The 27,775-nt window shown below is 40.0% G+C and overlaps 2 protein-coding genes across 3 annotated transcripts in view; one reads left to right on the plus strand and one right to left on the minus strand.

Annotated features, from left to right (window-relative positions):
* ACYP2 (acylphosphatase 2) overlaps positions 1-27,775 on the plus strand; it is a 192,378-nt gene that overhangs the window by 134,778 nt on the left and 29,825 nt on the right. The window contains exon 4 of one of the 2 annotated variants that reach the window (XM_037743394.1): positions 3,822-3,936. The exons of the other annotated variant lie outside the window; for it this stretch is intronic. Coding sequence (XP_037599322.1) covers positions 3,822-3,921 — 100 coding nt within the window. The 3' untranslated portion in view covers positions 3,922-3,936. Of the gene's footprint in view, positions 1-3,821; positions 3,937-27,775 lie in introns of those variants that run through there. 2 annotated transcript variants of the gene reach the window in all.
* On the minus strand, positions 564-3,831 carry TSPYL6 (TSPY like 6). Its single transcript, XM_017542338.2, has one exon. The coding sequence runs from the start codon at positions 3,529-3,531 to the stop codon at positions 2,311-2,313; it is 1,221 nt and encodes a 406-aa protein (XP_017397827.1). The 5' UTR covers positions 3,532-3,831; the 3' UTR covers positions 564-2,310.

Below are 27,775 nucleotides of genomic sequence, written 5' to 3' on the forward strand. Positions count from 1 at the left end.
CGTCACTGTCCTTGGCAGTAACCACTATCCTGACTTCTACCACCATAGATTAGTTTTACCTGCTGTTATAATTCATACATAAAAGAATTATAGAGCATGTACTCTTTCAACCTTCATTCTTTTCCAAGCTTTAATTTTACCATCATCCATTCAGAAGGAAAGATGCCATTGACTTAATGGAATCAGACAAATATGCCAATGGTATCATTCTAGTTTCACAAAGCAGTCTCACAAGCACTTCCATTCTTTGGGCCGAGGCAGGTGGATCACAAGGTCAGGAGTTCAAGACCAGCCTGGCCAACGTGGTGAAACCCTGTCTCTACTAAAAATACAAAAATTAGCCCAGCGTGCTGGTGATCGCCTGTAATCCCAGCTGCTTGGTAGGCTGAGGCAGGAGAATTGCTTAACCCAAAAGGGGGAGGTTGCCATGTGCCGAGATCACGCCACTGCACTTCAGCCTGGGTTCAGAGCAAGACTCCGTCTCCAAAAACAAAACAAAACAGGCATATTAATTACTAAGTTGTTACCAGAATAAATTATCAATAAAGACAATAAGAACCATAAATTTTTTGTAATTTATTTATCTATGAACACAACAGTTTCCAGTCTTCTGCATTAGATAAGACCAGGTTATTCAAATTAAAATGTTAAAGATATGGTTTTAACAGAAACAAGACCAGGCTGAAAACTGTCATGAATATCCACATTAAGTCTCTATAATGTACAAAAAAGAAAGACTGATATTATTCCAAATGTTCCAAATTGAAAGTAACTCTGTACAGCCGAATCTTCCCAGTAAACAGAAACAGAGAAAGTGTTACAACACAGTATTAATCTTCTACATAAATAAGGCCACATGCAAACAAGAAAGAAAATACCCAAAATTGCAGTGTTTATTCAAAGAACCCTTCTCTAGGCAACATAAATTAACACTCCATCTTCTATTCTTCTATCCCAATACAAAAAAAAAAAAGTACTTCTCTTCCCATCATAACTAACAGTAAGTTAGTTCCCCTTCCTCACAGGATCTCAAGTCAACCCAGTGTTCATTCTAGGCCCAATTTTCCCCTGAATCATTTCTGCCTCACCTCTGCCTTTTTGTTCAGTTTTCCATGCTTAAAGCACCCATCACAATCTCTTTAGTTCTTCCATCCACTCTCAACTAGAAATCACCTTTCATTCCATCCAGCTCTGTATTCCTTTAAACCCTCTAGGAATTGCTAAAGAGGGGTGAGGGGCTGAAAAGAAAGAGTGGGCAATAAGAGTTCTGGCAGTGTATTTTACAGAAGAGCCTGCCCCTGGATATGACAAAAAGAGCCAAGAAACTAAAAGGCCTGCTTCTGCGGATATTTCATAATTACCACTTAAAAAAAAAAAAAGGAAGACAGAAGAGATAGATGAGAGAAAAGAAAGTGTACACCCACTCTGGCACTTCATTAGGTACAGGAAGGGAGGCAAATAAAGGTACCTAGATTTTAATGACGCCACTGATGGGTGGCTGAGAAAGCCTGGTACTTGTCAAGATATTACCCTTGCCATGAGGATAGGGTCTATCATGTCCCCTCAACCACTTGTTTGACAGTAAGATTTCTGGGTGACGAGAGTGATGGTGGTGAAGAATTCAGAGATCTTTTGGTAGAGGAACTGGTCTTTTGTGTGTTGACAGGAAACCTGTATCCACCACCAGTGTTCTGGAGATCCCTGTTTATTAGAAACCAGAGAGTGGAGTTGGCAATGGTCTGGAATATGTTCACTCAGCAAGGAGCTGCCCAAGGTGGTGGGCATAGCCAGTAGCAGGCAGCAATCAGTGACCAGAGTCTCAGGAAAATTAATGGAGAGTCCCATAATTCACGCATACCAAGCTGTCCCCTGCTGTTCCTTGACTTCATCAATGCCTAGCAGTTGTCCACAGGCCGCCTCTACTGTCAGATGCAGAACAGGGTGAGCAGAATAGGTTCTTAGACACAGCTAGAAATCCAGGTAGGAGGAGCCAGACCAGAGGTCCCGGGAACAGACAGAGTCCAAACAAAGGTAAAGATAGTGCAGTCTACAGCATCATTCACTTAGAAGGATGTGACTTATCGGCCGGGAGCCTGTGATGTTAATGCAGAACAGCTAGACCAGGCGAAAGTGGAGCAGCATAGCCACCAAGGTCTCAATCTTGAGCGTGAGAGAACGGAAAGTTTAAACAGAGAGTACAGAAAAGTCAGAACAAAAAGAGGAAAGGACATACCTAATACTGTTGCCCAAGCACAGGTCCAGCAGGTGGTGGCAGGAGACCTTCTGCGGGAGCAGTTCCAAAGGCCAAGGTTAACCAGACTGGAACCCAAAGGGCCTCGGGATCTCCACTGGCTCCCTTACCAGGCGACGTCTAGCTCTATGGGCGCCTTCACGCAACAGGTAGTACTGCAGTGGATTCGGCCAGATGTCCTCTTTAATAATGTGAGCAATCCTGTCAGACTCTGGAAGGCAGTGGTCTGAAAACCAAGTGAAGAAGGTGCAGATGACATGCCGGTTCCTATGAATGAAGGACTGGGGTCCATGGCCCCGGCGCCACATAACTAGAGTGGAAAAAGACACCACTTGGCCGTAGGATATGACCTCATACGCCTTGACAATCAGCTTGTTTCTGAAGTAAGGGTTTCTTCGAAAGAAGAACTTAAACTTGCACCCTGTCCTAGGGTGTCTGAGCTCCTTCACTTCCAGGTCGGTTAAGTAGCTTAACATCTCTGCATCTTGGCCTCTAATCATGGCAGACAGCTGTGGGTGGTTGCGGAAGGCAGTGACCCAGAAGCCCGGGATATTACGAATCATGTCATTCCTCCGCTCCAGGTAGTATTCGTGGATCGGCCCAAACCTGCGCTCCACCTGCAGGAGGGCCCTGTCAGCCTCGGCATTCATGGAGTCCAGTTCCAGGTGGATGGCCTCCAGGGGGTTCAGGTGGAGATCCATGTTGAGGGGCCCAGGCCCTGCCTCCTTGTTTACCTCATCTGTCGCGCTGTTTCCTTCCGCCATGTCCGTTTCTGTGCCTCCGGGCTTCTCATCCATTGGGGCTGAGAGCATGGCACACTCTTCAGGCTTCAGGTCCTCGGGCCTCCCCACTGCAATCACTTCAGACTCCGACCTCCCTGTGCCACAGGTTTCTGGAGCCTTCTCCCCGCCTGGGCGGCGCCTCTCTTCACCCGGAAAGCCATCTCTGAGGCTGCCGTCGGTTGCCGCGGAGGCAGAAGCTGTTTCCCGGTCCTCCGCGGGCAGTGGAGTCACTTCCTGCCCCGCGTTGATGGCTCCATGACCCCGACCCCCATCGACTAACACGTGGAGAGTATCGCCACAATCTGTGGGATCCTGGGGCGCGACCCCCTCCTCTGGAAGCCGTGGCGGTGGGAGCAAAATTGGCTCCAAGCGGCTCTCCAGTGTCTCTGCCATTAGCTGCTTCGCCTCACTCTCGTCTCCGGACCGCTGGCCCTGGTGCGGGTCTTCCGCGACATGGTCGAGAGTACGGGGGCTGCCAGGACTCTCCAGGAAGCTCATGTTGGTAGCAGCCAGGGCTGCAGTGGGTAGAGGCGAGGCCAGGACAGCAATGCGTAGCGTCAGCGTCCCTCACACAAAATGGCGAGTGGACGCCTCAACCATTTGCACCGCCCACTCGTCAGTCTCGCGATACCCACCACTCATTCTCGCGAGTCCGTGGTGTGTCCTGTTTATCTTAGCCATTTTAGCCGTTGTGTTGGATGAGTAGGGGTATTACGTGGTGATTTTAATTTGCATTTAGCCGAAGTCTGGTGAACTGAGAACCTTCTCATGTGTTTTTTGGCCATTAGGACATCCTCTCTTGTGCAGTGTCCGAGGCTTCTATTTCTCTACTGGACGGGCGTTCTATGTCTTTCATACGGATGTGTAGGAAGCCTTTTTACATGCTAAATACTAGTTTTTCTTACAGTGGGAGAAGAAATTTGTAATCCACATACTGGAAGGAAAAAAAGATGGTGAGGAGATTATTACATGTAATGCATATACTCCGGTATATGTATGTAAAAAAGGTCTCCTCACCTTTTTTTTTTTTTTTGGAGATGGCGTTTAGCTCTAATGTTGCCCAGGCTGGAGTGCAATGGCGCAACCTCGGCTCACTGAAGCCTCCACCTCCCGAGTTCAAGCAATTCTCCTGCCTCAGCCTCTGGAGTAGCTGGGATTAGAGGCGCCTACCACCACGCCTGGCTAATTTTTTTATTTTTTATTTTTAGTTAAGAGGGGGTTTTGCCATGTTGGCCAGGCTGGTCTTGAACTTGTGGCCTCAGGTGATCACCCACTTCGGCCTCCCAAAGTGCTGAGATTACAGGCTTGAGCCACTGCGCCTGGCCTATTTCACCTTTTTTTTTTTTTTTTTTTTTTTTTTTTTTTGAGACGGAATCTCACTCTGTTGCCCAGGCTGGAGTGCAGTGGCACAATCTTGGCTCACTGCAACCTCCACCTCCGGGGTTCAAGTGATTCTTCAGCCTCCGCCTCCTGAGTAGCTGGGATTACAGGTGCATGCCACCATCCTCGGCTAATTTTTGTATTTTTAGTAGAAATGGGGTTTCACCATATTGGCTAGGCTGGTCTCGAACTCCTGACCTCGTGATCCACCCACCTCAGCCTCCCAAAGTGCTGGGATTACAGGCATGAGCCACGCCCTGGCCTCTTTCACCATCTTAATGATACCTTTTGAAGAACAAAAGTTTTCATCTTAATATGTGCCAATTTGTCGTTTCTCCCTTTACCTTAATGTTTTTCTGCTCTGTTTGAGAAATCTTATCTGGGCTCATGCCTGTAATCCCAGCACTTTGAGAGGCAGAGGCAGGAGGATCACTTGAGCCTAGGACCAGCCTGGGCAACACAGCAAGACCCCATCTCTATTTTTAAAAAGAAGAAAAAAAAGAGAAATCTTATCTCACCAAGATTGTTCAAATTTATGTCTGCCATCCATCTGGAAATGATTTTTATGAGTGGGGTCACAATTTGTTTTTTCATGTAAATATCTAATTGACCCAGCACTGTTATTGAGAAGACTACTCTTTCCCCATACATAAGTTTTTAGATGTTTCCATCAAAAGTGACATATCATTGGCCAGAGCTAGTCAGTTGGACTTACCTAACTTTACTCGGACAGGGAGGTGTAATCTTCTCCTGAGCCTAGAAGGAGGAAACTGGAAATATTAGTAAGTGCTGTATCACTCGTCATGAAAAATAATTTGAGTAATATAGAAAAGACCAATAGAGTTAGGCCAAAGAACACAGAGAAAAGGTAATAATAAACAGGAGAAATTTATGTAAGACAACAGAGTATCAACCAGATTGATAATAAAAGGAGAGAGAAAATAAACATTTGGAAAGAAAAATACAACCACAGTGGTGATTTAAAGAAATGTAAGACAGCATGTTAGACAGCTTTATGCCAATACATTTTCAAACTTGGATGAAATATATGGCTTCATAGAAATGTAAAACTTATCAACATGGACTGAAATGCAATAGAAAATATAAATATACCTAGAGACATTAAATAAATGAAATCACAAGCTTAAAAAAATCTTTCCACAAAAATAGCATGAAGTTCAAATGATTTTGAGACAAATACTACTGATCCTTCAAGGAACACGTAATCCATTTTTTTATGTTTATTGAACATTCAACAAATATTTATTGGGTACCTACTGTGTGCCTGGTACTCTTATAAGTTTCTCTGAATATAGCAGGGAAGATCTCTTCCCTTGTGGAGTTTACATTTTAGCAGTGGAGAAAGATAATAGTGATAATAAGAAAACAGTATTTCACATTAGAAAGTTATAAGCACTGTGAAAAAAACAGACTGAAAGTTCTGGGGGTAGGGAGTGGGAGCAGATTGTAGTATGAAGTAGGGTGGTCACAGGAAACCTCATTGAAAAGAGATTTTGGCAAAGAGTCAAAGAAGTTGAGAGAATCAGTTAAGTAGAAATCTTGGAGAAGAGCATTTCAGGAAGAGAAGTGCCAAGCAGAGGCACTCAGATAGGAGCATGCCTGGAATGTGCAAGAAACAACAAGGAGGCCAGTGTGGCTGGAGCATAAAGGAGGGAGGCTAGATCAAGTAGAGTCTTGTGTGATAGTGTAAGAAATTTGGTTTTTATTCTTATAGAAATGGAAAATTACTACAGGATTTTGAGCATAGGACACAAAATCTGACTTAAGTTTTGTGTGAATCACTCTGGCTCCTGGGTGAAAAATAATCTGTGTGGTAGCCATGGTAGATTTAGGGGGATCTTTTAGGAGGCTACTGCAGTAACTCAGGTGAAAGATGTTTCTAAGACCAGGTGGTAGTAATGGAGGTGGATGGTGGATATACTATGATGGTAGAGTCAGCATGATTTCATGGTAAATTGGCTATGGGATCTCTTAGTTCATTTTGTGCTGCTAGAACTGAGTATCTGAGACAGGGTAATCTATAAAGAAAAGCTTATTTAGTTCACAGTTCTGGAGGCTGAGAACTCCAATATGCTATGCTGTGAAGCAGCATGGCAAAAAGGCGGAGGGACAAGCAAGCACCTGGGAAAGAATGAACAAAAGAGACTGACCGGCATTACAGCAACCCACTCTTTCAAAAACTAATCCATTCCCATGATAAGTAATCCAGACTTGCAAGAAAGACATAAATCCATCTTAACGATCTGATCACCTCTTAAAGGACCCACCTCCCAGCATAGGGTATAAGAGAAAGAGAGAAGTCAAGGATGATTCCAAGGAATTTGACCTGAGCAACTGGTAGGATGGAGTTACTGGAAGTAGAGATAGCGATGATTATAATGAAGAAGATCTCTGCAGGAAAGTTAGAGTTGTCTTTTTTTTTAACATGTTGTTTTATATGATTATTGGGCAACAGTTTAGATGCCAAGTAGGCATAATGAGTTTAGAGCTCAGGAGAGGTCTGAGATAGGTATTCACATTTTGGGATAATCAGCACACATGGAATGTAAAGCCAAAGGGTTGGATGAAAACACTGAGAGAGTGAGTCCTGATAAACTGGGCCCTGAAGCCTCCAAAATTATAAGGGCTCGAAGAAGAGGAAAAGCCAGCAAGGAAGACTGAAGAGAGACCAGCAGTGTAGGAAGGAAACCAAGAGATGTCATGTGTTTGAAGCCGAATGTGTAAAGGAAGGTGTTGAGCTGTGTCATAGGAGGCTCATAGGTGGGTTAAGATGAGGTCTGAGAATTGACAGCTGGATTTTATAACAAAGAGTCATTGGTGACTCAACAAGAGCACTTTCAGTGGAGTGGTGGGGGTGGAAATATGTTTGAAAGGGAAAGGGGGGAAAGAAATTGGAAACTGAGTATTGACAATTCTTTTGAGGAATTTTTCTCCAAAAAGAAATAAAGAAATGGGGTCATGACAAGAGTAGTGAAGCTACTTTCAGTGGAGTGGTGGGGTAATAGCTTGGCTGGAATAAGTTAAGAGAAAACAGGAAGGGAAAAAGTGAAAACAGCAAGTATATACAACCTTTTTTGAGAGTTTTGCTTCAAAGAAATGGGATGATAGCTGGTGGGGAAATTGATCAAAAAACATGTTTTTACAGTGGGAGAGGAAGCATGTGTAAAGAAGCAGGTTGATGTGAATCATCCACTAGGGAGCAGAAACTAATGATGTTAGAGACAGAAAGAAACATTATTGGAGGGACGTCCTGTAATAGCCAAGAGGAGATGGAATCTGGTGCCTAAGTGAAGGAGGAGATGTCAGCTTTAGGTAGGAGCATGACACATTCACTAGTGGTAACTGGCAGGAAGTCAAAGTGTGAGGGTATATATGCTGGTAAACAGGTAGAATAGTGAGATTTGTGAAATCTCCTGATTGCTTCAGTGTTCTCAGTGAAATAGAAAGCCAGATGATCAAATGAGTGTGAGGATGGGGCAAGAGGCAGTGGAAGTCTGAGGACAGAAAAGAAGGTATGAGATAGTTGTCTAGAGAGTAGAAGGGTGACTAGACTATGACCTAAAGTATTGTCAGACAACCTTAAAGTCATGAATTGGAAGTGAGGCCCATCAGCATGGCTATGAATTTTTCTCCAGCCGCATTCAACTTAACAGGTGCAGTGTGAATCAGCAGAGTTGGATTTAGAGCTGAAACATGAAGGACAAGAGAATGATTATAATAATTGATCATAGAGTTTAAGCTAGAGGAATGGAAGACATACAGGATGAGGTCAGTGAAAAGGTGGTCTGATCAATGAATTGGAAGATGCAGGGTAATTAAGGTCTCCTGGGGTCAAGTCCTAGGGAGAATAAACTAGATTGCTGAGAGACAGTGGTTGGAGAACAACCTGCAAGGAATTAGTCAGAATTCGACTCATGCATCCAAGTTAGTCTCTAATGAGGCAGATGGAGGATAAGGTCATGCAGGAGAGGAGGTCAGTGAGCCAACAGGCCAGGGTGGGAAGGATAGTCTATGTGAGTATTGAAATCACTGGGAGATAAGACAAGAGAGAAGTGAGAATGAGCTAAAAAAAAAAAAAATGAAAAATGAGAGGGAATGACATGAAGGTGGCAATGTCTTAGGGCAGTGGGTGGTCCAAACCATTGACAGGAGACTCAAAGCTGGATTTGTATTTTAGGGCCAAGCTACAGCACCACCACCTTTGGATAAAATCAGTTAGTGGGAAGGCAGACGCCTTTAGAATTTTATATTTCTTAAAGTCATATGCTCTGGAAATTATACATTTCCTCAAGGGTACACATATATTCCTATCAAAAATAGAAAATGTATTTTTTTTAATTGAAAAGTGAGAAGTGATAGTATTCTTTGAGTTCATCGTGAAGTGTTATTTTCTTTCGGGGTTACATTCTGCTTTGTTCTAAGGCATGGACTAAAAACTGCTGAAAAGAATAATATACAATTTCAACTTTGGAGCCTGAAATATTCTGGCTAGAAATTGTTTTTCCTAAAAAATGGGGGGGAACAAGGAGAGCTATATACAATCTCTGAAATGTTTTGTCAACTAGAGGCAGAAACAGATGTGGAGAAAAAGGGAGAGAGAAAAAGGAAAGAAAAATGATTAAGGGAAGGAAGAAAGATATGGCTTCTTGGAGAGTGTAATTCAGCTACTAATCTGCACATCATAGAGTTGTAAATGTTTAAATTCTCTGGGAAACAGAAAACACATGATGTTTTAAAAGATAAACTTGATATTAGATGATTGAAAAGAGCCTGTCAATTGTATAGTCTTGTTTTCCTTGGATTCCTCAAATATTGTTTTTCAGTTCTTGTTTTGAAGGGGATCCTTCTCCCTTGACTTAAATTCTTTAAACAACTTTGTTTGTATAGTGATTTAACATACAGAACTATTGCTCTCAGAACTAGGCCACCCAGTTTAGAAAGCTGAGGGCCAGAATACAATATGTTACTTTCCTAAGATTCAAAAGAATGTTGGTAAACAAGAGAGGGAGATGTATCCTTTTGTTAATTTCCTCTGTTTCTCATGGAAAGTCTATCAAACTGTTTGCAAAGGAAATGGTCAAAAAGAAGCTTTAGGTGATTAACCAAGTAGCTTTACAACTGCAGTCATCTTTATTGCATATACATATAGATAAGAGGGGCGAGAAATATTTGAATTACTAGGGCACGGGAAATGATTTACCATGGCAGAGTTAATAAATTATGATTTCATCATTTTCTACTAATGTAGCGCTCATAGAAAGAAAATATACATTATTGGGCCTAGTGAAACTGTAAAAGGCTAAAAGGTCTGTGTACAATCCTGGTCTGACAGACTGGCCCCTGCATGTTTCAGCCAGTGGTGAGCAGAGCCACAGGCTTGTGACTGGACCTGTGTCCTGGCTAGTGCCATTCATCCTCACCAGTGAATGCAATACAAGAGCAAAATGACACAACCACTGTTACAGTGTTTATGTTACACAAAACCAAAATACCAGTATTTATACCAGACTTTTAAAAGTGTTTAGAATTCAGGAAATACAAGTGAAACTCAATAATACATTTTAAATGCAAATTTAAAAATATATAAAATATGTTTCTAATAGCTAAGTGTTAGACATATATAATCACTCTAGCCTAATCTAGATAAAATTTATTAAGTATTTGAAAAGAAATTGATACTACAGTAAATGAATAAAAGTTAATCATGGAAAATTGGGTGAAAATGAACTATGACTGCATCTTTAAAAACTGGTGTGATTGTAAAACACAAAGTGCATTGATGATATCATCATTACCATGAGGGTATTTTTTGGAGCAAATTTTTTTTCCAGCTGCTATAGAAGCTTTCAGTTTCTACACTGGTGGCAGAAAGGTGAATAGAGTTTTGCTCTACTTTCTAGTATTTTCTTGAATTTATCATTTTAGAAGTAATCTGTCTTTGTCATTACCTTTTTTTAGAAATAGTATTTTTATGGATGGCAAACTAGCTTTTGTTTCAAATAAAGCATTTCTAGTTTTATCTTCATCATCTTTAATTTATCCTGTTTGCATATAGATTAGGTGCAACTATATCAACCTAATTACTGTCCCATTCTCATTCCACTTTATTGAAAGGTCTTTGAAGTAGGAGTAAGATTTATGTATGTGATAAAAGGTTTAGGCTCATGCCTGTAATCCCAGCGCTATGGAAAACCAAAGAAAATAAGTTTAATTGGCTCAGCAGGCTTTCAAGGCAGCATGATGCTGGCATTTGCTCATCTTCTGGGGAGACTTAAGAAAGTTTACAATTGTGGCAGAAGGCAAACGGGGAACAGACACATCACATGGCCAGAGAAGGAGAGGGGGAGAGAGAGAGAGGCCACACCCTTTTATTTTTATTTTTTTGCATTTTAGGTTTTGGGGTACATGTGAAGAACATGCAAGATTGTTGCATAGGTACACACATGGCAGTGTGGTTTGCTGCCTTCCTCCCCTTCACCTATATCTGGCATTTCTCCCCATGCTCTCTCTCCCCACCTTCCCACTCCCCCATCCCTCCCCCATTTCCCCCCAACAAACCGCAGTGTGTAGTGCTCCCCTCCTTGTGTCCATGTGTTCTTATTGTTCAACACCTGCCTATGAATGAGAACATGCAGTGTTTGATTTTCTGCTCTTGGCCACACCCTTTTAAATGACCAGATCTTGTGAGAACTCACTGACTGTCGAGAGGACAGCACCAAGGGGATGGTGCTAAACCATTCGTGAGCAACTGCCCCCATGATCCAGTCACCTCCCACCAGCCTCCACCTCAAACACTGGGGATTACATTTCAACATATGATTTGAGCAAATATCCAACCATATCACCTTATCTCTACAAAAAAATTTAAAAATCAGCCAGGCATGGTGGTGCATACTTGTAGTCCTACCTTCTTAGGAGGCTGAGGTGGGAGGATCGCTTAAGCCCAGGAATACGAGCTTGCAGTGAGTATTGATTGCCACTGCACTCCAGCCTGGGTGACAGAATGACAACCTGTCTCAAAAAAAAAAAAAAAAAAACGTTTGGGTTGTTAATTGTTATTTTCTTTTTTGAGGAATATAGAGTTGCTTCTTTGTTCTTTTTAAATTTTAATATAGTGTGTAACTCTTTGCTTATGTTTCAAGATGATGATTCAGGACTTTTTAGAGTACTGAATAATCATAGTAAAATAAATATACCAGAATTTCATTATTTTACATACACTGTATACTGAACTGCCGGAATATTGAGAAAAGATATTACAATCAGTAGTTGAAACCAGGAAGCCAGATTCTGTCATCAAATCCAAATAGTGAGCACAGGAAGAGCAGTAAGTGTACACTTATTGACCACTTTTTGTGTGGCAGGGAGGTAATAGATGTTTAGTGATGGATGAAACAGGCACGGATCCTGCTCATGGAGCTTAGAACAAAGAAGGCAGACACAGCAGACTAGCCATGAAGGGCAGAAGCTGAGCAGAAGTCAGGAGACAGTGCAGCAAACTCAGATGTAAAAAACAAAATGGGAGGAAAGGGAGAAGGTCCAAAATAATTGCCCAAAAAGGGTATAGGGGGCACTGGTCTGGAGACGGGTGAATACATATTATTTAGAAACAAGTAGAAATCTTAATGCCCTTTGAAAATATAAGTATAAATTTAGGTGGTGAGTTGTTTTAACAAGATACATGATCCTGGTTTGGGGTAGAGGACAGGAAAGCTCTCAAAAGCATTCTTGGGACAGTGGAAGAAATTAAATTATGGACTCAATAGGAAATTTTTAAAAGAAGAATTATACGAATTTTCTTAGGTGTGATAAATGGCATTACAAGTATAGGAAACAGCATTCTTATTCTCACGAGAGGAATTTTAGTATTTAGGGGATCGAGTGTTATGATTTGTAACTTGCCTTTGCAAAGTTCAACTACAATGCCAAAAACAAACTTATGGAGAGGGAGGGAGGAAAGGAAAGAAAATATAGCAAATTTTAACAAGGTGGAATATAAGCTATTTGATTCTACTATGCTTTATATATATATATATATATATATACGCATATATATTTTTTACGTATATATGCATGTATATATATATGTATGAAATTTTCTATAATAAAAAGTGGGAGGATCAAAAGATGAGCATCTGTATTAGACCATTTTCACATTGCTGATTCATATACCCAAGACTGGGCAATTTACAAAAGAAAGTTTAGTGGACTTACAGTTCCATGTGGCTGGGGAGGCCTCACAATCTTGGTGGAAGGCAAGGAGGAGAAAGTCACATCTTACATGGATGGTGGCAGGCAAAGAGACAGCATTTGTACAGGGAAACTCCCATTTTTAAAACCATCAGATCTTGTGATACTTATTCACTATCACGAAAACAGCATGGGAAAGACCCACCCCCAGGATTCAGTGATCGCCCACCAGGTTCCTCCCACAACACATGGGATTTATGGGAGCTACAAGATGAGATGTGGGTGGGGACACACAGCCAAACCATGTCAGCATCCTACTCTCCTTTTGACAATGGATGAGGCAGATGAAAGGAATACTAAGGAGAAAGTGGAAGAATGCAAGATGTGACCTAGTGTGACTTTGGGCAAATGCTTAACGTCTTTAAACCTAAGTTTTCTTCCTCTGTTTCACAGATAATATCTACATACAGGAGTGATACAAAGATTAAATTAATTGAAATGTAGTGGTTAAGAGTGGTGGGTCCAAATCTCAAACTGCACTTAGTTACTAAATAACTTTGGGAAAGTTACTTTTGTGCCTCAGTTTCCTTATCTGTAAAACTGACATAATAATGGTGCCTACCACACAGAATTGTTGTGAAGCACGGAATTGTTCTAAAGAGTAAAAGTTAGCATATAGTCAGTATTTGATAAACGTTAGTTCTCATTATTTTTGCTATTGTGGGCTCAGCATCCTGAAAATAGAGAATACCTCTTATTTTCACATGCCAATTGGACATTCACAAAAATTGAGAATTTATTATGCCATTAAAAAACCCTCAATATATTGCAATAAAGTAGAAAGAGTGTGAGCAACATGTTCTGGGTTCTGTAATCGCTGATGTAAGTAACTCTCTAGACCAACTCTTGAGTCAAAAAGGAAATAAATAAATTACAGAACACCTTCAAAATAACAATAATGGGAACCTCAAATACTAGAACTTATGGCCTGCAACTAAAGGACTTGTTAGTATTACTTGTTAATATTGATATAAAAATACTGAATAAAATATGAGTAAACAAGATCCACCAACACAGTCATTTACTACAACGAAGTGGGGCTAAATCCAACAATTTTGTTTTGGCAGATTACATCCTTATCACATCCTATAAACCAGGTACTGTCATTAGCTCTGTTCAACAGATAAGAAAACTGAGGTACAGAAATATTAAGTAATTTGCAGCTGGGCACATAGGAAATGGCAAGGTCAAAAAATGAACACAGGCAATCTGACCCTAAAGCTCTTCCTTTTAAACTCTATGGGGTACTCTCTGAGCCTTTCTCAGCTACAAAATAGGGTTAATAATTCTTATCTCTTGTGGTGGACAGGGTAAAATATGGAGCTGGGTGGGGAGAGGCACTGATGCTATCTTTATCTGTTTCTGTATTGTTGAGCTGTTATAATGAGCATACATTATTCATGTATTTTTTAATCAAGAAAATGTTTTTTAGGGGCCTATAAGAGTTCCTGGCACAAAGAGGCTCCCAATAAAAACATAATAATGTCTGAAAGCAAAGTCAGAATGTCCATTTGACTTAATAGGAATTCATCAGCTCCAGACACTTGGTGAAGAAAAGAAACAAGATAGGGCAATAGCTAGAGGAGAATTCAGGTGAGAGGTTTTTACTTTCAAATGAGAAAGGCTTATACATCCTAAGGTAAGGGATGGGAACAGAAGGAGGGAGAAGGAATTGGTTTAGGCAAAGTCCAAGGAATCGGGAGCTGGGGGAATAGTGGTCCTAAAACATCCCTAGATTAATTTAATTATTTGAGGAAAGGTTACTAGTGACCAGTTGTTGGCAGGCCATGAACAATAGGGCTCCCTGTGGTAACAAAAATTTAAAGGTCACTTTGGAAAATGAGACAGGAATTAAAAGAACTCCATGGCTTGCTTTCTTTATCAACCTGGTTCTGGCAATGTGAGAATAGGTTTTCTGAAGAGGAACCAACAGTTTATTTTTCCATTTGTGGGTTACAATGGTGAAATGATTGTTGGCAAAAGAACATCTTTTCAAGCAGCTTCCCTTGGTGTAGGTCAGAGGGGCAACAAGCAGAGTTATTTCTGCAGCTGGGAAAAAGGTTCAGAGCTATCTTCCTGGAATCGGCTCTTGTTTCAGAATCTAAAATAGATTTGAAATACTGTGCTATTTGGGAATCGGGGCCTATTCATGCGAAGCACATCTGCTGGTAGCTGTTGAAATTCAAATAAATTCAAATAAAGTCCAAGTAATGCTCATATTACACTTACCAATTTCAAATTTTAAAAATACATGTATACAAAACCTACACCCCAGTTGCTGTCCCTACCTAAGACACAATATGGAAAACCTTGATTTCCTGCCAGCCATAGCTGCTTTGAACCTGAGCCACAACATTTAATTCCTTTAAAAATGCCCCTTCCTTCCTACCTGAACGTTTCAACTGAGATTCATTTTCAAATGTTTAATACGAACTATAGCAAATAGTTCTATATTTTGGTTTTGATCATTTGACGGCCTTTAGTAGCTGCAATGAGGTCATTGGACTACTAAAGTCATAAAGCCAGGATTGAAGAAATGCATTTTCCTTCTTGTCATCTCTCCATGTTTAGTAAATACTTTTTTTTTTTTAACTTAGGTGTGATGATTAAGGAAACTTGGTCGATTTATTTATACACTATTTCATTCCGTAAAGTATTCAAGGTGTCTTTAAAAAGGCAAACACAGGACAGCAAATGAAGGGAACTTACCTTTTTAAATTAAACCATGACTTTCTTATAGTGATCTACCCAATGTATAGAAAGAAGTAGAACTGGCTGGGCACAGTGACTGACACCTGTAATCCCAGCACTTTGGGAGGCTGAGGCAGGAGGATCACTTGAGCCCAGGAGTTCAAAAACAGCATGGGCAACATAGTGAGACCCAGTCCCTACCAAAAAAAAAAAAAAAAAAAAAAAATTAACTGGGAGTGGTGGCATGGACCTGGAGTCCCAGCTACTTGGGAGGCTGAGTGGGAGAATGCTTGAGCCCAGGAGGTTGAGGCTGCAGTGAGCCGTGTTGGCACCACTGTCTCAAAAACAAAACAAAACAAAACAAAATAGAAAAATTATTTTAAGGTTGTTAATTTTTCTTTTTCTCTTAATAATTAAAAATTTGAAAGGTATTTAAGTGACATATTCATGTCATAACCTGAGAGTTTACAATGCTATAAGTAGGTAGCACACTAAGCACATTACATGAATTACCTCCTAATTTAAACCTCATTAATTACCCGACAAAGTTCTTCTCATCATTTCCATCTTACTTATGAATGTATCCAAGGCTTACAAATAAGGAATTTGTCCAAGGTCACACACTGACCCAGGACTGAAACTGTGCCTGTTATTCAAGTTATTAACTCTTTTTATTTTTATAATTATATGTAGACACAGGATCTCACTATGTTGCCCAGGCTGGTCTTGAACTCCTGGCCCTAAGTGATCCTCCCATGTTGGCCTCCCAAAGTGCTGGGATTATAGGCATGAGCCACTTTGTCCAGCCCAAGCTATTAACTCTTAATCTAAATGATTGTTTTTACTTGAGAAACAGTAAAGGAGAAGGCAAGGGATGATAAAGAGGATATTGAAATAGGAATTACATACAAGAAATAAATTCACAGTTAAAAGATGAAGACCGTTATCTAAATCCAGGGAAACCTTAAAAAGAATTGTGATAAGAATAAAGCATCAGGAAGGAGGAAGAGAAACTGATGACACTGATAGCCCAGAATAAGCCTCTGTTTTCACTTTTGTGTTCTGGCCACTGACTGACGTGATCCAACCAATGACTCATGAGTCAACCAATGTGTCCTGTGGCCGCCTACCCAGAGGAGGACTCAGCACACTGGGACCATTTTCCATATCCCTATGATTTCATCCCAAATCAGTAAGTGGCAACCATTCCCTAGCCTGCTGTGCACCAAATTATCCATAAAAACCCTAGCCTCTTAGTTACTGGGAAGACTGATTGGAGTGTTAACTCCAGTCCTTCCGCTTGGCAGCCTTGCATTAATTTAACTGCATTACCACGGCCTCAATAAAGTGGTTTTGCCCGTGTCTTCCCCATCCTGCCACCCCCCGTCCCCCCACTGCCGCCCTTTTTGTTGCTATTTCAAATAAGAGTTCTTCTCTTTTTATTAAACTGGTAGTTACCACAATAAAGAACTCCCCTAATTATGGTAAACTGACTATAAACCTAGTCACTTTGATAAACTCACATAGGCTAATAAACAGATTTCTTAGGATTTTTAGACATGCAATGCTTTCGGCAAATAATCATCGTTTTATCTCACCCTTTAATGTATCATTCTATTGTCACAAAGTGAATGCAGTTGCCATTATTCGTATATTAGAAAGAGTGCTAGGCTGGAGAGGCAAGAAACTTGCATGTTACTTTCAGTTCCTCATCTGAAGAAGCCACTGATGAAGCACCTTCTCTTGCTTCATGGATCAAGCACCATGCTAGGCCCTTCATATCAGCCATCTTGCCCAAGGCTGAGAACAAGCCTACCAAGTATACAATTATTAAGTATCAGCGTTGAGGAAACTGCAGTTTAGCAGATGTAGGCTGACCCTGTAGGCCCCAAGAAGCAACAAAAAATGGAACACTGAGGGGCCTAACTATGGTGGTCTGTGTATGAAAGGGTGTGGGTCTGTGGCTCTGGGTTCCTGTGACCTGGCAGGTTTATCTCTACCTGGGAGCTGCACTGACCATCAGCTTTGAGGAACCAGGGAGGGATCTCAGAGCTGAATCCACTCGCGTGCATCTGTATCTTGTGCATATGCTTTGCACTTCCTATTTCTGGGTCATAGTAAGTCTAAGTAAAAGCAATCCTGAAGGTAGTCTATGTTATTTTCACCTGCCCTCCAACCTATTGGCCCTTTGAGGTTAAGTAATTTATCTCAGATCTTAGAAGCTACCTTCACAACCAGTGGTTTTTCCATTGTACCAATGATGTCCTCATCTGAATATAAAAGAGTCAGATGAGATGGTCCAATGTTGACAGGCTGACTGTTCTTGAATATGTATTATATAAATCTTGTCTTTTCTTCAAGATTGCATATCTCTCAGACAGAGGCTATACTTTCCCATCCTTGAGTTGCTCATATTGCTTTGCACATAAGAAGTACTCACTCAATAAGTATTTGTTGATGCAGAGTGAATGAACGAGGCCAAGACAACAGTCTTAATGCTTTTCCTACAAGACTTTCAATGCTAGAGTACAAGTTCATGTGGTAGCTCCTAAAAATCTCATTTCACATTTCAAATGTGGAATCTTCTACAAAGACCGCATTTGTCCTGAGCCTTTTCACAAGAAGATGTTGAGTACTGGGTCAGCTTGTTTTCATCTTGTTTTCAAAGAATTGGGGTTAGGAAAGCAGGAAACTAGGAAGGATCAAGGTTGGAACAGTGGTAAGCAGGCTTTTCTCTAGCAAAGTTGTTTAGGTTATTTTTATCTTTGTGCTGCTGTTACAGCAACAATATGAGAAAAATGACTTTTCAAATTTAATAGAGTCTGTCCAAACCCAGTTTTGAACAAATGACAAACTATGACGCACATGCGTTAACGTTTCTGTTTGTGTGTGCAATGGGAAACTAAGTCTTACGTTCTCGTCTTTAAACATACGATGTTTTAAGTGCTTCCTTAGAAGATATAGTACAATACCAGTACAATTGGGTGTTATTTGTTATGCCAAAAAGTTCCAAAGGAAGCCACACAGCCCTAGGAGGGATAGAATCTATAGATTTTGTAATTACTGTTTTTAAACTTAATATCTCATCAAAGTCATTAGATAACATTTCTGCAACCTCTGCCTCCCAAGTTCAAGCAATTCTCCTGCCTCAGCCTCCCAAGTAGCTGAGATTACAGGTACCCACCCCCTCGCCTGGCTAATTTTTTTGTATATTTTAGTAGAGACGGGATTTCGCCATGTTGGCCAGGCTGGTCTCAACTCCTGACCTCAGGTGATCTGCCTGTCTCAGCCTCCCAAAGTGTTGGGATTACAGGTGTGAGCGATGACGCACGGCCACATTTCTAAATTTTTGTCTGAATAATTCCAAGCAGATATTCCAGCAACCTTCCTGCCCTCCACCTCATCCCAGCCAAAGCTGAAAGAGAGGGAAGACCTATACCACCAATAGTTACAACCATTATTTTTGGAATTAAAAACAGGAATTTGCACCATGTACGGTGTCTCTCGTTTTGTCTCTTGAGCTTCTCAAAAACCGCCATTATATTGAGACTATAAAATTGTTCTCTAGGCTGGGCAAGATGGCTTATGCCTGTTGTGTTAGTCTGTTTTCATCCTGCTGATAAAGACATGCCTGAGACCTCGCAATTTACAAAAGGAGGTTTATAATGGACTTACAGTTCCACGTGGCTGGGGAAGCCTCATAATTATGGCGGAAGGCAAGGGGAGCAAGTCCCATCTTACATGGATGGCAGCAGGCAAACAAGTGCTTGGGTAGGAAAACTCCCGTTTATAGTAGCCATCAGATCTCATGAGACTTACCATCACAAGAACAGCGCAGGATAGACTAGCCTCTGTAATTCATTTGCCTCCCACCGGGTCCCTCGGGACACATGGGAATTGTGGGAGTTACAATTAAAAATGAGATTTGGTTGGGGACACAGCCAAACCATATCAGCTATAATCCCAGCACTTTGGGAGGCTGAGGTGGGAGGATTGCTTGAGCCCTGGAGTTTAAGACCAGCCTGGGCAACGTAGAAAGATCTCCATTTCTACAAAATGTAATAAAAATTAGCCAGGTATGGTGATACACACCTGTGGTCCCAGCTAGTGGGAGGATCACTTGAGCCTGGAGGTCAGGGCTGCAGTAAACCATGTTCATGCCACTGCACCCGGGCTGGGTGACAGAGCGACACTGTCAAAAAAAAAAAAAATTATCTGAAACTAAAAGAAAAATCTGGGGAAATGAAACTTTTTTTTGTTACAAATCACTTAACCTTAGAATGACAAAGATTTTAACTACGTTTTTATATAGGCCAGGCTTGGTGGCTCACGCCTGTAATCCCAGCACTTTGGGAGGCTGAGGCGGGTGGATCAACTGAGGTCGAGAGTTTGAGACCAGCCTGATCAACATGGAGAAACCCTGTCTCTACTAAAAATACAAAAATTAACAGGGCATTGTGGTGCATGCCTGTAATCCCAGCTACTCGGGAGGCTGATGCAGGAAAATCGCTTGAACTTGGGAGGCGGAGATTGTGTGAACCCGGGAGGCAGAGATTCCATGAGCTGAGATCCCGCCATTGTACTCCAGCCTGGGCAACAAGAGCAAAACTCAAAAAAAACAAAAACAAAACAAAAAAAAAAAAACCAGTTTTTGTATAAAAGAAAGCATGGGGTAAAGCCATAGGGAATCAAACTTTTATGAGCCACAGTATTTGCAAGAAGGAAAACATTACATAAGCCATGAACAGTTTCTCCAACGTGGATACAAAGGAGAATGATGTCATAGCAGCTGCAGTTTTGTGCTACCACATTAAAAAGTGCTACTTTCAATATCATTTAACTAAACCAAAATATGCAGTTCAAACTCACATAGCTCAAAATATTCAGTTCAACCTGAGATGGTTCTGAATTCTCTAGGCCATGTTTCAGGCTTCTGAATATTATTTTTAAGTTCTGTGTAAGGTAAGGTATAAAAGAAGAAAACAGAACCTCCTTACCTCAGTAACTTTGGGTGTAATAAATTCACCAATAAAACTTATTTGGACCATAAGTTAAAAGATCCATTGCTACTGGATGACCACATTGAGACTGCTTTACTGTATTTATTCAAGTTCAATTTCATTTAAACCCTTAAATTGTATGAATTCAACTATAATTTCTAAAGGAGCCAAACTAATATGAACCTAAATTCGAGTACACTTTTCCAGAAACAGCTGATTATTTAGGTCTCATTATCTGTACTGTACCTCACTATCTTATTCTCAACCACAGGAAGCTGAGGATTGGCTATTGACTATTTGAAATGGGCAATTTCATAGAGGTAAAAATCTCATCAGTGTGTTTTCAACAGTCTTTAATTGTAAAAGAGAAATAGTACCACTTGACTATTTCTAGCTTCTGGTATTAGGTCAGGAGAGAAAACATTTCTTTAAAACCTTTTCCATGAAATCAGGGAATAATTTAGGAATTATTCTAGTATCTTTTCTAGATTTCTAGGAGAAATCTTCTAGTGTTTTATTTCAGCACCCCCAGGGAAGTGCTTCCCAAGGCTCTCACAGGGAAGAAACTGATAGAATCGAAGCTGATCCACACTGATAGCTAAGTTTCCTTCCTAAGGAACATCAAGCATAGAGAAATGATTAAGCATTTTTATAGAATCTAACATATTAAGCAAATTACATTTAGGTGAACTTGGAAAGTCAGCATGTATTATTTCAAAATGAACATCCAACCCCTGCCTGATTTGCCTAATGGACTATTTGATAAGGGCAAAATACATTCTGATTTAATATAACTTCTAATTAATATAATTTCTATTAATTTCCATAGTTAATATTTAGTTAAAATGTAACATTAAGCATATCCCTAACTATATGTATGATAATCGTTTACAAAGCAATTGCTGTGGGTTTTATATTTACATGTATATATCATACATCTTTTTTTCTGGAAAAAAATTGAAACTAGAACTTAAATAGCTGACATGTTTATCCTTTCTATCCTTGTTAGGAAAAATTCCTTTAAAAAGGTTACAATTATTACTGTCCCTGGTATACTCCTTATGCTTAATTTTCAGTCCTCTAATCTATCCTTTACCTTGATTTTTTATCCCAAAATACAACTCCATCCATGCCTTAACAGAGAAAGTAGAAATCCTTAACAAGCTGTGCGAGACCCTTCCCCATCTGGCCATGGTCCCAACGGCATATTTTAGTTCATAAGAGTCTCTCACTCAAAATTTCTGGTGCCTCCACGTTGTTAGTTTAGGTATTTCAGACAGCATTCTCCTTTGTTCATTAAACATCCTATATACATTAGTCTAACAGTTGTCAATATTGTAACATTTATTTGCACACTGGGGGGAAAATTACTCTTTGCATTACCATGATAGAGTTGCTAAACCCAACGAAAAGCCTCAATACCATGGGTAGAATCTTCAACAGTATTTAGCTCTTGATGTCACTATCTCCCAGCTAGAGAAACTGTCAATAAAATTTCAGCATTTATTATAATGACTTTGACTTTGATCATGAAATCCACATTTTATCTTTTTTGTGTTCAGATTTTTCTTTCACACACACACACACACACACACACACACAGACACACACACGAAAAACTGTTTTTGTTTCCTTAGGGACTTTCTCAAACCCCTTCATAATCTTTTGTAAATTTTAAATTGGTATTTACTGGAGAAATTTGAAAATAAGTAGAGAAAAAAGGAAAGAATGACTGCCATTCATATTTCATGGGGTAACCACTATTATCCCTTTGAGGCATATTTCCCAAATATTTTCCTGTCCGTATATTATTTTCTCACAAAAGCAGGGTCATATTCTACGTCCCGTTTTGCAACTTGCTTTTAAAAAACCTTAATACCATATTACAAGCATCTTTATATATTAGTAAAAATTCGTCTTCATAATTGTAATGGCTATTACTTCCACATATAGAAATAACATATAAAAATTCCTATTAGAAATTTAAATTGCTTGAAATACTTTCCTGTTACATACAATGCTGTAATGACCATTCTTGAGGAAAAATCTTCACCTACAACCTTGATTATTAGGATAGAATTTTAGGAGCAGAATTGCTGAATTAAAGTGCATGCTCATTTTATTTGTTTATTTAATAAGGCAACACAGGCAAGATGTACAAAAATTCAAAAGGAACAATGGGGAATTCAGTGGCAAATAACTCTCCCTCCTTCCTTTTCCCTCCTGGGAGACAGCTACTTTTAATAGTTTCTATTTATTTTTCCAGAGATATTTAATGCATTTATACACACACACACACATGCACACACACACGCACACACACACACACCCAATCCCTTAATATCTCTATTAATAAATTAGTCAAATGATTTCAATAATGAAATTTGTTTTATAATTTCGCATGCTAGATAATCATAGGCACAAAGATTTCTATAATTAGGCAACATTCATTATTTCAGTTCTATATTTCTTCATTTAGATTTTACCTTGATGAAATAATACATTACTCGTCATCTACCATGGTATTTTTATCTTCATTGGACACCTTAAAAACATTTTATTATAGGAAGTTTCAAATGTACCCAAAAATAGAATAATACAATGAACCCCCAAGTCCCCAACTCCTATGTACATTTTAAGTCCTTTAAAGAGCAATGCCAAGTTTTTCTCTATGAAAAGTTTTTAGTGACATTTACTCCTCTATCCAATGTATGAGACTTACCCGACCTTCATTTCGTTGTGTTGAATTTTATAGCTGCTGAAGCCAATGTTATACGTGTATCTTTTTTAGCAAGAATAACTTGGTGGTAGGAATAGAAAATGATAGAAAAAGTAAAGTATAGTAGCTTGTTGTACTGTGACAATAGATTTCATCTGGCATGGTAATGCCAATTAACTTGGCATTGTTTTCTGGTTCAGTGAGTTTGGAATAATTATGAGAACACATTCGGAGTCTGTGGGGAAAACTGCTAGGCTTGATTAGCAATGCCTATCATTGGAAAAGTAGAGAATTGTTGGCTTTGATGATATACATAGTTTGCTAATTCTGCTTTAGCTTATTGGCATAACAGCATACTTTTTTTTTAAAAAAAACCATTCTATTGCTTAGTAGTCGTAAAAATCAGTTTGGTTTATTTAAAAGTTTCATAGTGAAACATACCTGTTTACCTATAGGTTTCCATTGCCAGATATTATATTGACAACTTTTCTTAAAAATAATTTGCTTTTTTGAGAGGAACTAAATAATGTCAATATAGGTAAAGAAGGTGCTGCTATACCATCATTAGGGAAACATGTGCTGAGGTTGTGTTCTTAGAAACAAGGAAGAATGACATTTGTCTAGTCACAGAGCTCGGTGGCTCCATGCAGGGCCGTGAATTTGTTGATGTCTGTGATGTGGTGTATAGTCATAGAACAGAGAAGCTAACTGACCCATGATAAGTTAAACCCCAAATCTTACTGCTTTGAATGCCACATTTAAATTTTCTAAGCTAATCAACCACAACAAAGGTATATTTAAAAACTAATATAAAGTATATCGAGAATTTAAGAACTGCTGTTTTGTGAACCTGTGGAATGATAGATCTGGAAGACATCAAGGAGATCATTTAGACCAGGAGCTTGCAAACTATAGCCAGTGGGCCATATCCAGCCCACTGCTTGCTTTTGTAAATCAAGTTGTACTGGAATACTGCCAGGCTCATTTGTTTACATATTGTCTGTGGCTGCTTGTGCACATTTGTGTAAATGCAACAAGGCTATATGGACCACAAGCCTAACACACTTACTGAGGCTATATGAACCACAAAGCCTAACACATTTGCTATCTGGCCCTTTATTGAAAAAGCTTGCCAACTCCTGATTTTAACCGACTTTTCATTTTAGAGTTATGAAAATTAGAAATCAGAGGTTGTGTAACTTGTTTGGGATAATTCTATCACCCGAGGGAACAGCCAGCAGAATTCCCAGAACTCCCAATGGCAGGATCCAGAGCTGCAGTCTCAAGATTTCTGCAAGATAGAGAGCATTTTCACATCTTCTGGAAGTCGTACTCTACCGTGTCAGCCAGGCTGCCTCTACCTCCCTCCCCACTTCACACGCTTACTGCAGTGAAGACAAAATGAATATATGGATGGAAACTCTTCTGTACTCAGAGAACACTTCTCACATTCCTTCATCATTCCATTTATTATGCGGAACTGTAATCATTTGCCTTTCGCACTAGAACATGAGCGCATTGGGGACAGGGACCATGCCATATTTGTCTTTGTAGCCCAGATGCTTAGCACAGATTACAGAATAGATACCTATTACCTGTTTGTAAATGGTTAGCCTTTGCCACCTTATCTTCTTCTGTGACCATCTTAAGATAAACTTCGACTACAATGAAGATAAATGCAAGTCATGGTTTGTCATTTTCATCATTCCTGACCAAGACCCACCACTGAGACCCAACAACAGAAGATATCCAGAGCCAAACACCATGACAGCAAGGACACAAATCTGTTTTCTTCATTGCACCTACTAAAGAATGCCCCCAAGCCTTCAAGGCAATCTTGACCTGCATTCCTGGCAAACAGACAAGAACCTGATGTAAGTCAGTGATGATAAGAGTGAAGAAGAGAGATACAAAAAATTATTAAAATCAAGAGGACATCATGGTTGATTGACTGTCCAGGGGAGGCTGAATGTCTGTGACTGCCCAGATTCTGCCAAGTTTCAGAATGCAGCAGGAAGAGCATATTGGGTAAGGGAGGTGTGGGTAGGCAGGGGGCATCAGGGTGGAGGCAGATAGGGAACAAAGGGGGAGATTCAGTAGGTAATGGTATATGAAGCTGCAGCTTTCATACTAAACGTGGGTCCAGATGAAGTCATTCAGAGAGTAGATCAAGATTAAGAGAACTCAAAATTAAGCCTAGAGATCACTAAAAGGATTGAACATAGTAAAAAGGAACTCCCACTTAGAAGGATTAATTAGAGATACAGGAGGGAAGCAAAAGTGTAGTGTCCCAAAAGCCTTGCACAAAGAAGAAATGTCAAGTAAGATGGCAACACAATATATGCTTTTCATTTAGCAGTTTGGAGGTCTGTGACAACCTTCCTGAGAGCCGTTTTAGTGGAGGGGTGGACTTGGAACCCTGATTCAATAGGTTGAAGAGTTAGTGAGAAGTTGGGAAGAGACATTGAGTATATTGTGTCCCAAAAGCCTTGCACAAAGAAGAAATGTCAAGTAAGATGGCAACACAATATATGCTTTTCATTTAGCAGTTTGGAGGTCTGTGACAACCTTCCTGAGAGCCGTTTTAGTGGAGGGGTGGACTTGGAACCCTGATTCAATAGGTTGAAGAGTTAGTGAGAAGTTGGGAAGAGACACTGAGTATATTTTACTCTTAGGAAACTTAATTGATAGGAAGGAGAAATGAGATGGTAACTGGAAGGCAGGTTTATATTCTACTGAGTGGTTACCATCATTGATTTGTGAATTCTTTGAAGAGAATCTACCAGGTGTCAGAATCATAGAGGGAAGGTATATAAAAACCAGGCATGAAAGAAAACATTACCAAGAAGAAGAAGAATTGATCTCTATGAGGCTAGGTCTTTTCGCTTATAAATGGGAACAATAATGCCTTCCTCAGAGAGAAGCTGGAGGTTTAAATAACCTAATTTAAAACATTTTGAAAATAGCAAAGCACTATTCAAAACTAGATTATTCTGTGTATTATCAACTCCAGTTGATTACCTTGACTCAGTACCTGATTAGTCTCAATCTTAGAGTCCAGTTATGATTAACCTTGTAATTGCAGCTCAGAAGCCAGAGATCAATTTCCTTTATCTGACAATGGGATATATGCTGATGCCTTGGATGCCAGATAATTCTTATCTACTTAATTCAGTTATCAAATTAAGTACCATGTTTAAAGCAAATCAGTGGTGCTGCCACAGTGCACATGCACAGTCAGTGGATGTTATAGGGGATACAAATGTCTCCGTCAGTAGACAAAGGGGTGCAAGTTACTAGCCTACAGGATGCTGCCCAGGACAGGTGAAGATGGGCTGATGTTGGTGGCTAGACCAGACTTCAGTCGAGTAAGACTTCTCATCTCGTTAGAATTGTAGTAGCAGAGATATCATGTGGCAGAAATCACGACAGCTAGAGTCTGGTGAAATGCTTTTGCTCAATTTTTTGTGATGTGGAAATTCATGCTAGGTTCTGGTATTATGAAGTAAAATTCAAAAGCCAAAATCAAAACCTTACTCTTGTAAAGGAGGGTGCTACAACTCTTGGTGAGAGAACTAGGAAGGAGGTCTTGATTATGGGACCATTTTATACGGAATTAAATATAGGCTGTAGCAACATAGATCGTAGATGATTATGACAAATGCTTTACCAAGTCTCACTTTTTTTCATTACACAAATTCAATTTGTTTGAACAAGATTTTAAAAATAGCAATTATACCCTACCAGCTAATTATTTTTTTTAGAATGAATGAGTTATAGCAGAAGCAAGCAACACAATTAGCAAGCAGCATTACTGTTTATTTTCATTTTTTCATGTATACACTTACTTATTTATATCCTGTGTTCTTCCACAAAGAAGCTGAAGTGACTGTTGCTATTCATTTCATATGTTGTTATTAATAATTCATTACCCAGGAGACACCAGTTCTCTTGGTAGTGAAATAAATGTTAATTTAAGTATTTTTTGCCTCAAACATTTGACTCAAAAGTAATTAAAAATCTCTCATGAAGTAACAACAGAAGAATATACAAGTTCTCCAAATCCTTCAAATAATAAAAATAGTATTTACTCCTATTATCTGTTGGGGTTAGGAATTGGGGACTTTAAATAAAATAACTCAAACAACAAATGACCACTAAATCCCACCATCACAGACGATGGGAAACTAAAATCAGCTTTAACTCTTTCAATTTCCAACTTCCCATCCACTCCTCATTTGTGTCCTTGCCCTTCTCCACACTTTGTTTGGCTCTGCTCCAAGCAGATGGCCCTTGTGGTCAAATGTCAAGATCCTGAAACTAATTCTGACCTGGAACACAGTTCTGCTGGATTTGATCTTAGTTCAGGTCACATGCTTTTCCCCATCTGGTCCTATGAATGTTTAAGAAAAAGCACCAAGATATAAAAAATTTAAAAATTGGCGATCCAAGATGGCCGTTTAGGAACAGCTCAGGATTGCAGCTCCCAGTGAAAGGGCAGAGGGTGAGTGGACGCCGCGTTTTTATTGCCCACAGACTAGGAAACTCCCGGGCAGAGGAGCTCCACGGTCGCCAGCGCGGCTCTTTCGGCCAGCGCCGCTGCTTTGCCCCGCGCGGCTGCTTTGTCGGCGCCCCGGAGCCGCGGTTCTCCGTACAAAATACACCGGTCCGGGTGCCCTTT

Source organism: Cebus imitator, unplaced genomic scaffold (genome assembly GCF_001604975.1).
Source record: "Cebus imitator isolate Cc_AM_T3 unplaced genomic scaffold, Cebus_imitator-1.0 Scaffold143, whole genome shotgun sequence".
NCBI lineage: Eukaryota > Metazoa > Chordata > Mammalia > Primates > Cebidae > Cebus > Cebus imitator.

What these genes read in the sequence shown, in the direction of transcription:
- TSPYL6 (XM_017542338.2), bottom strand. Translation starts at nt 3,531, where the DNA reads ATGAGCTTCCTGGAGAGTCCTGGCAGCCCCCGTACTCTCGACCATGTC.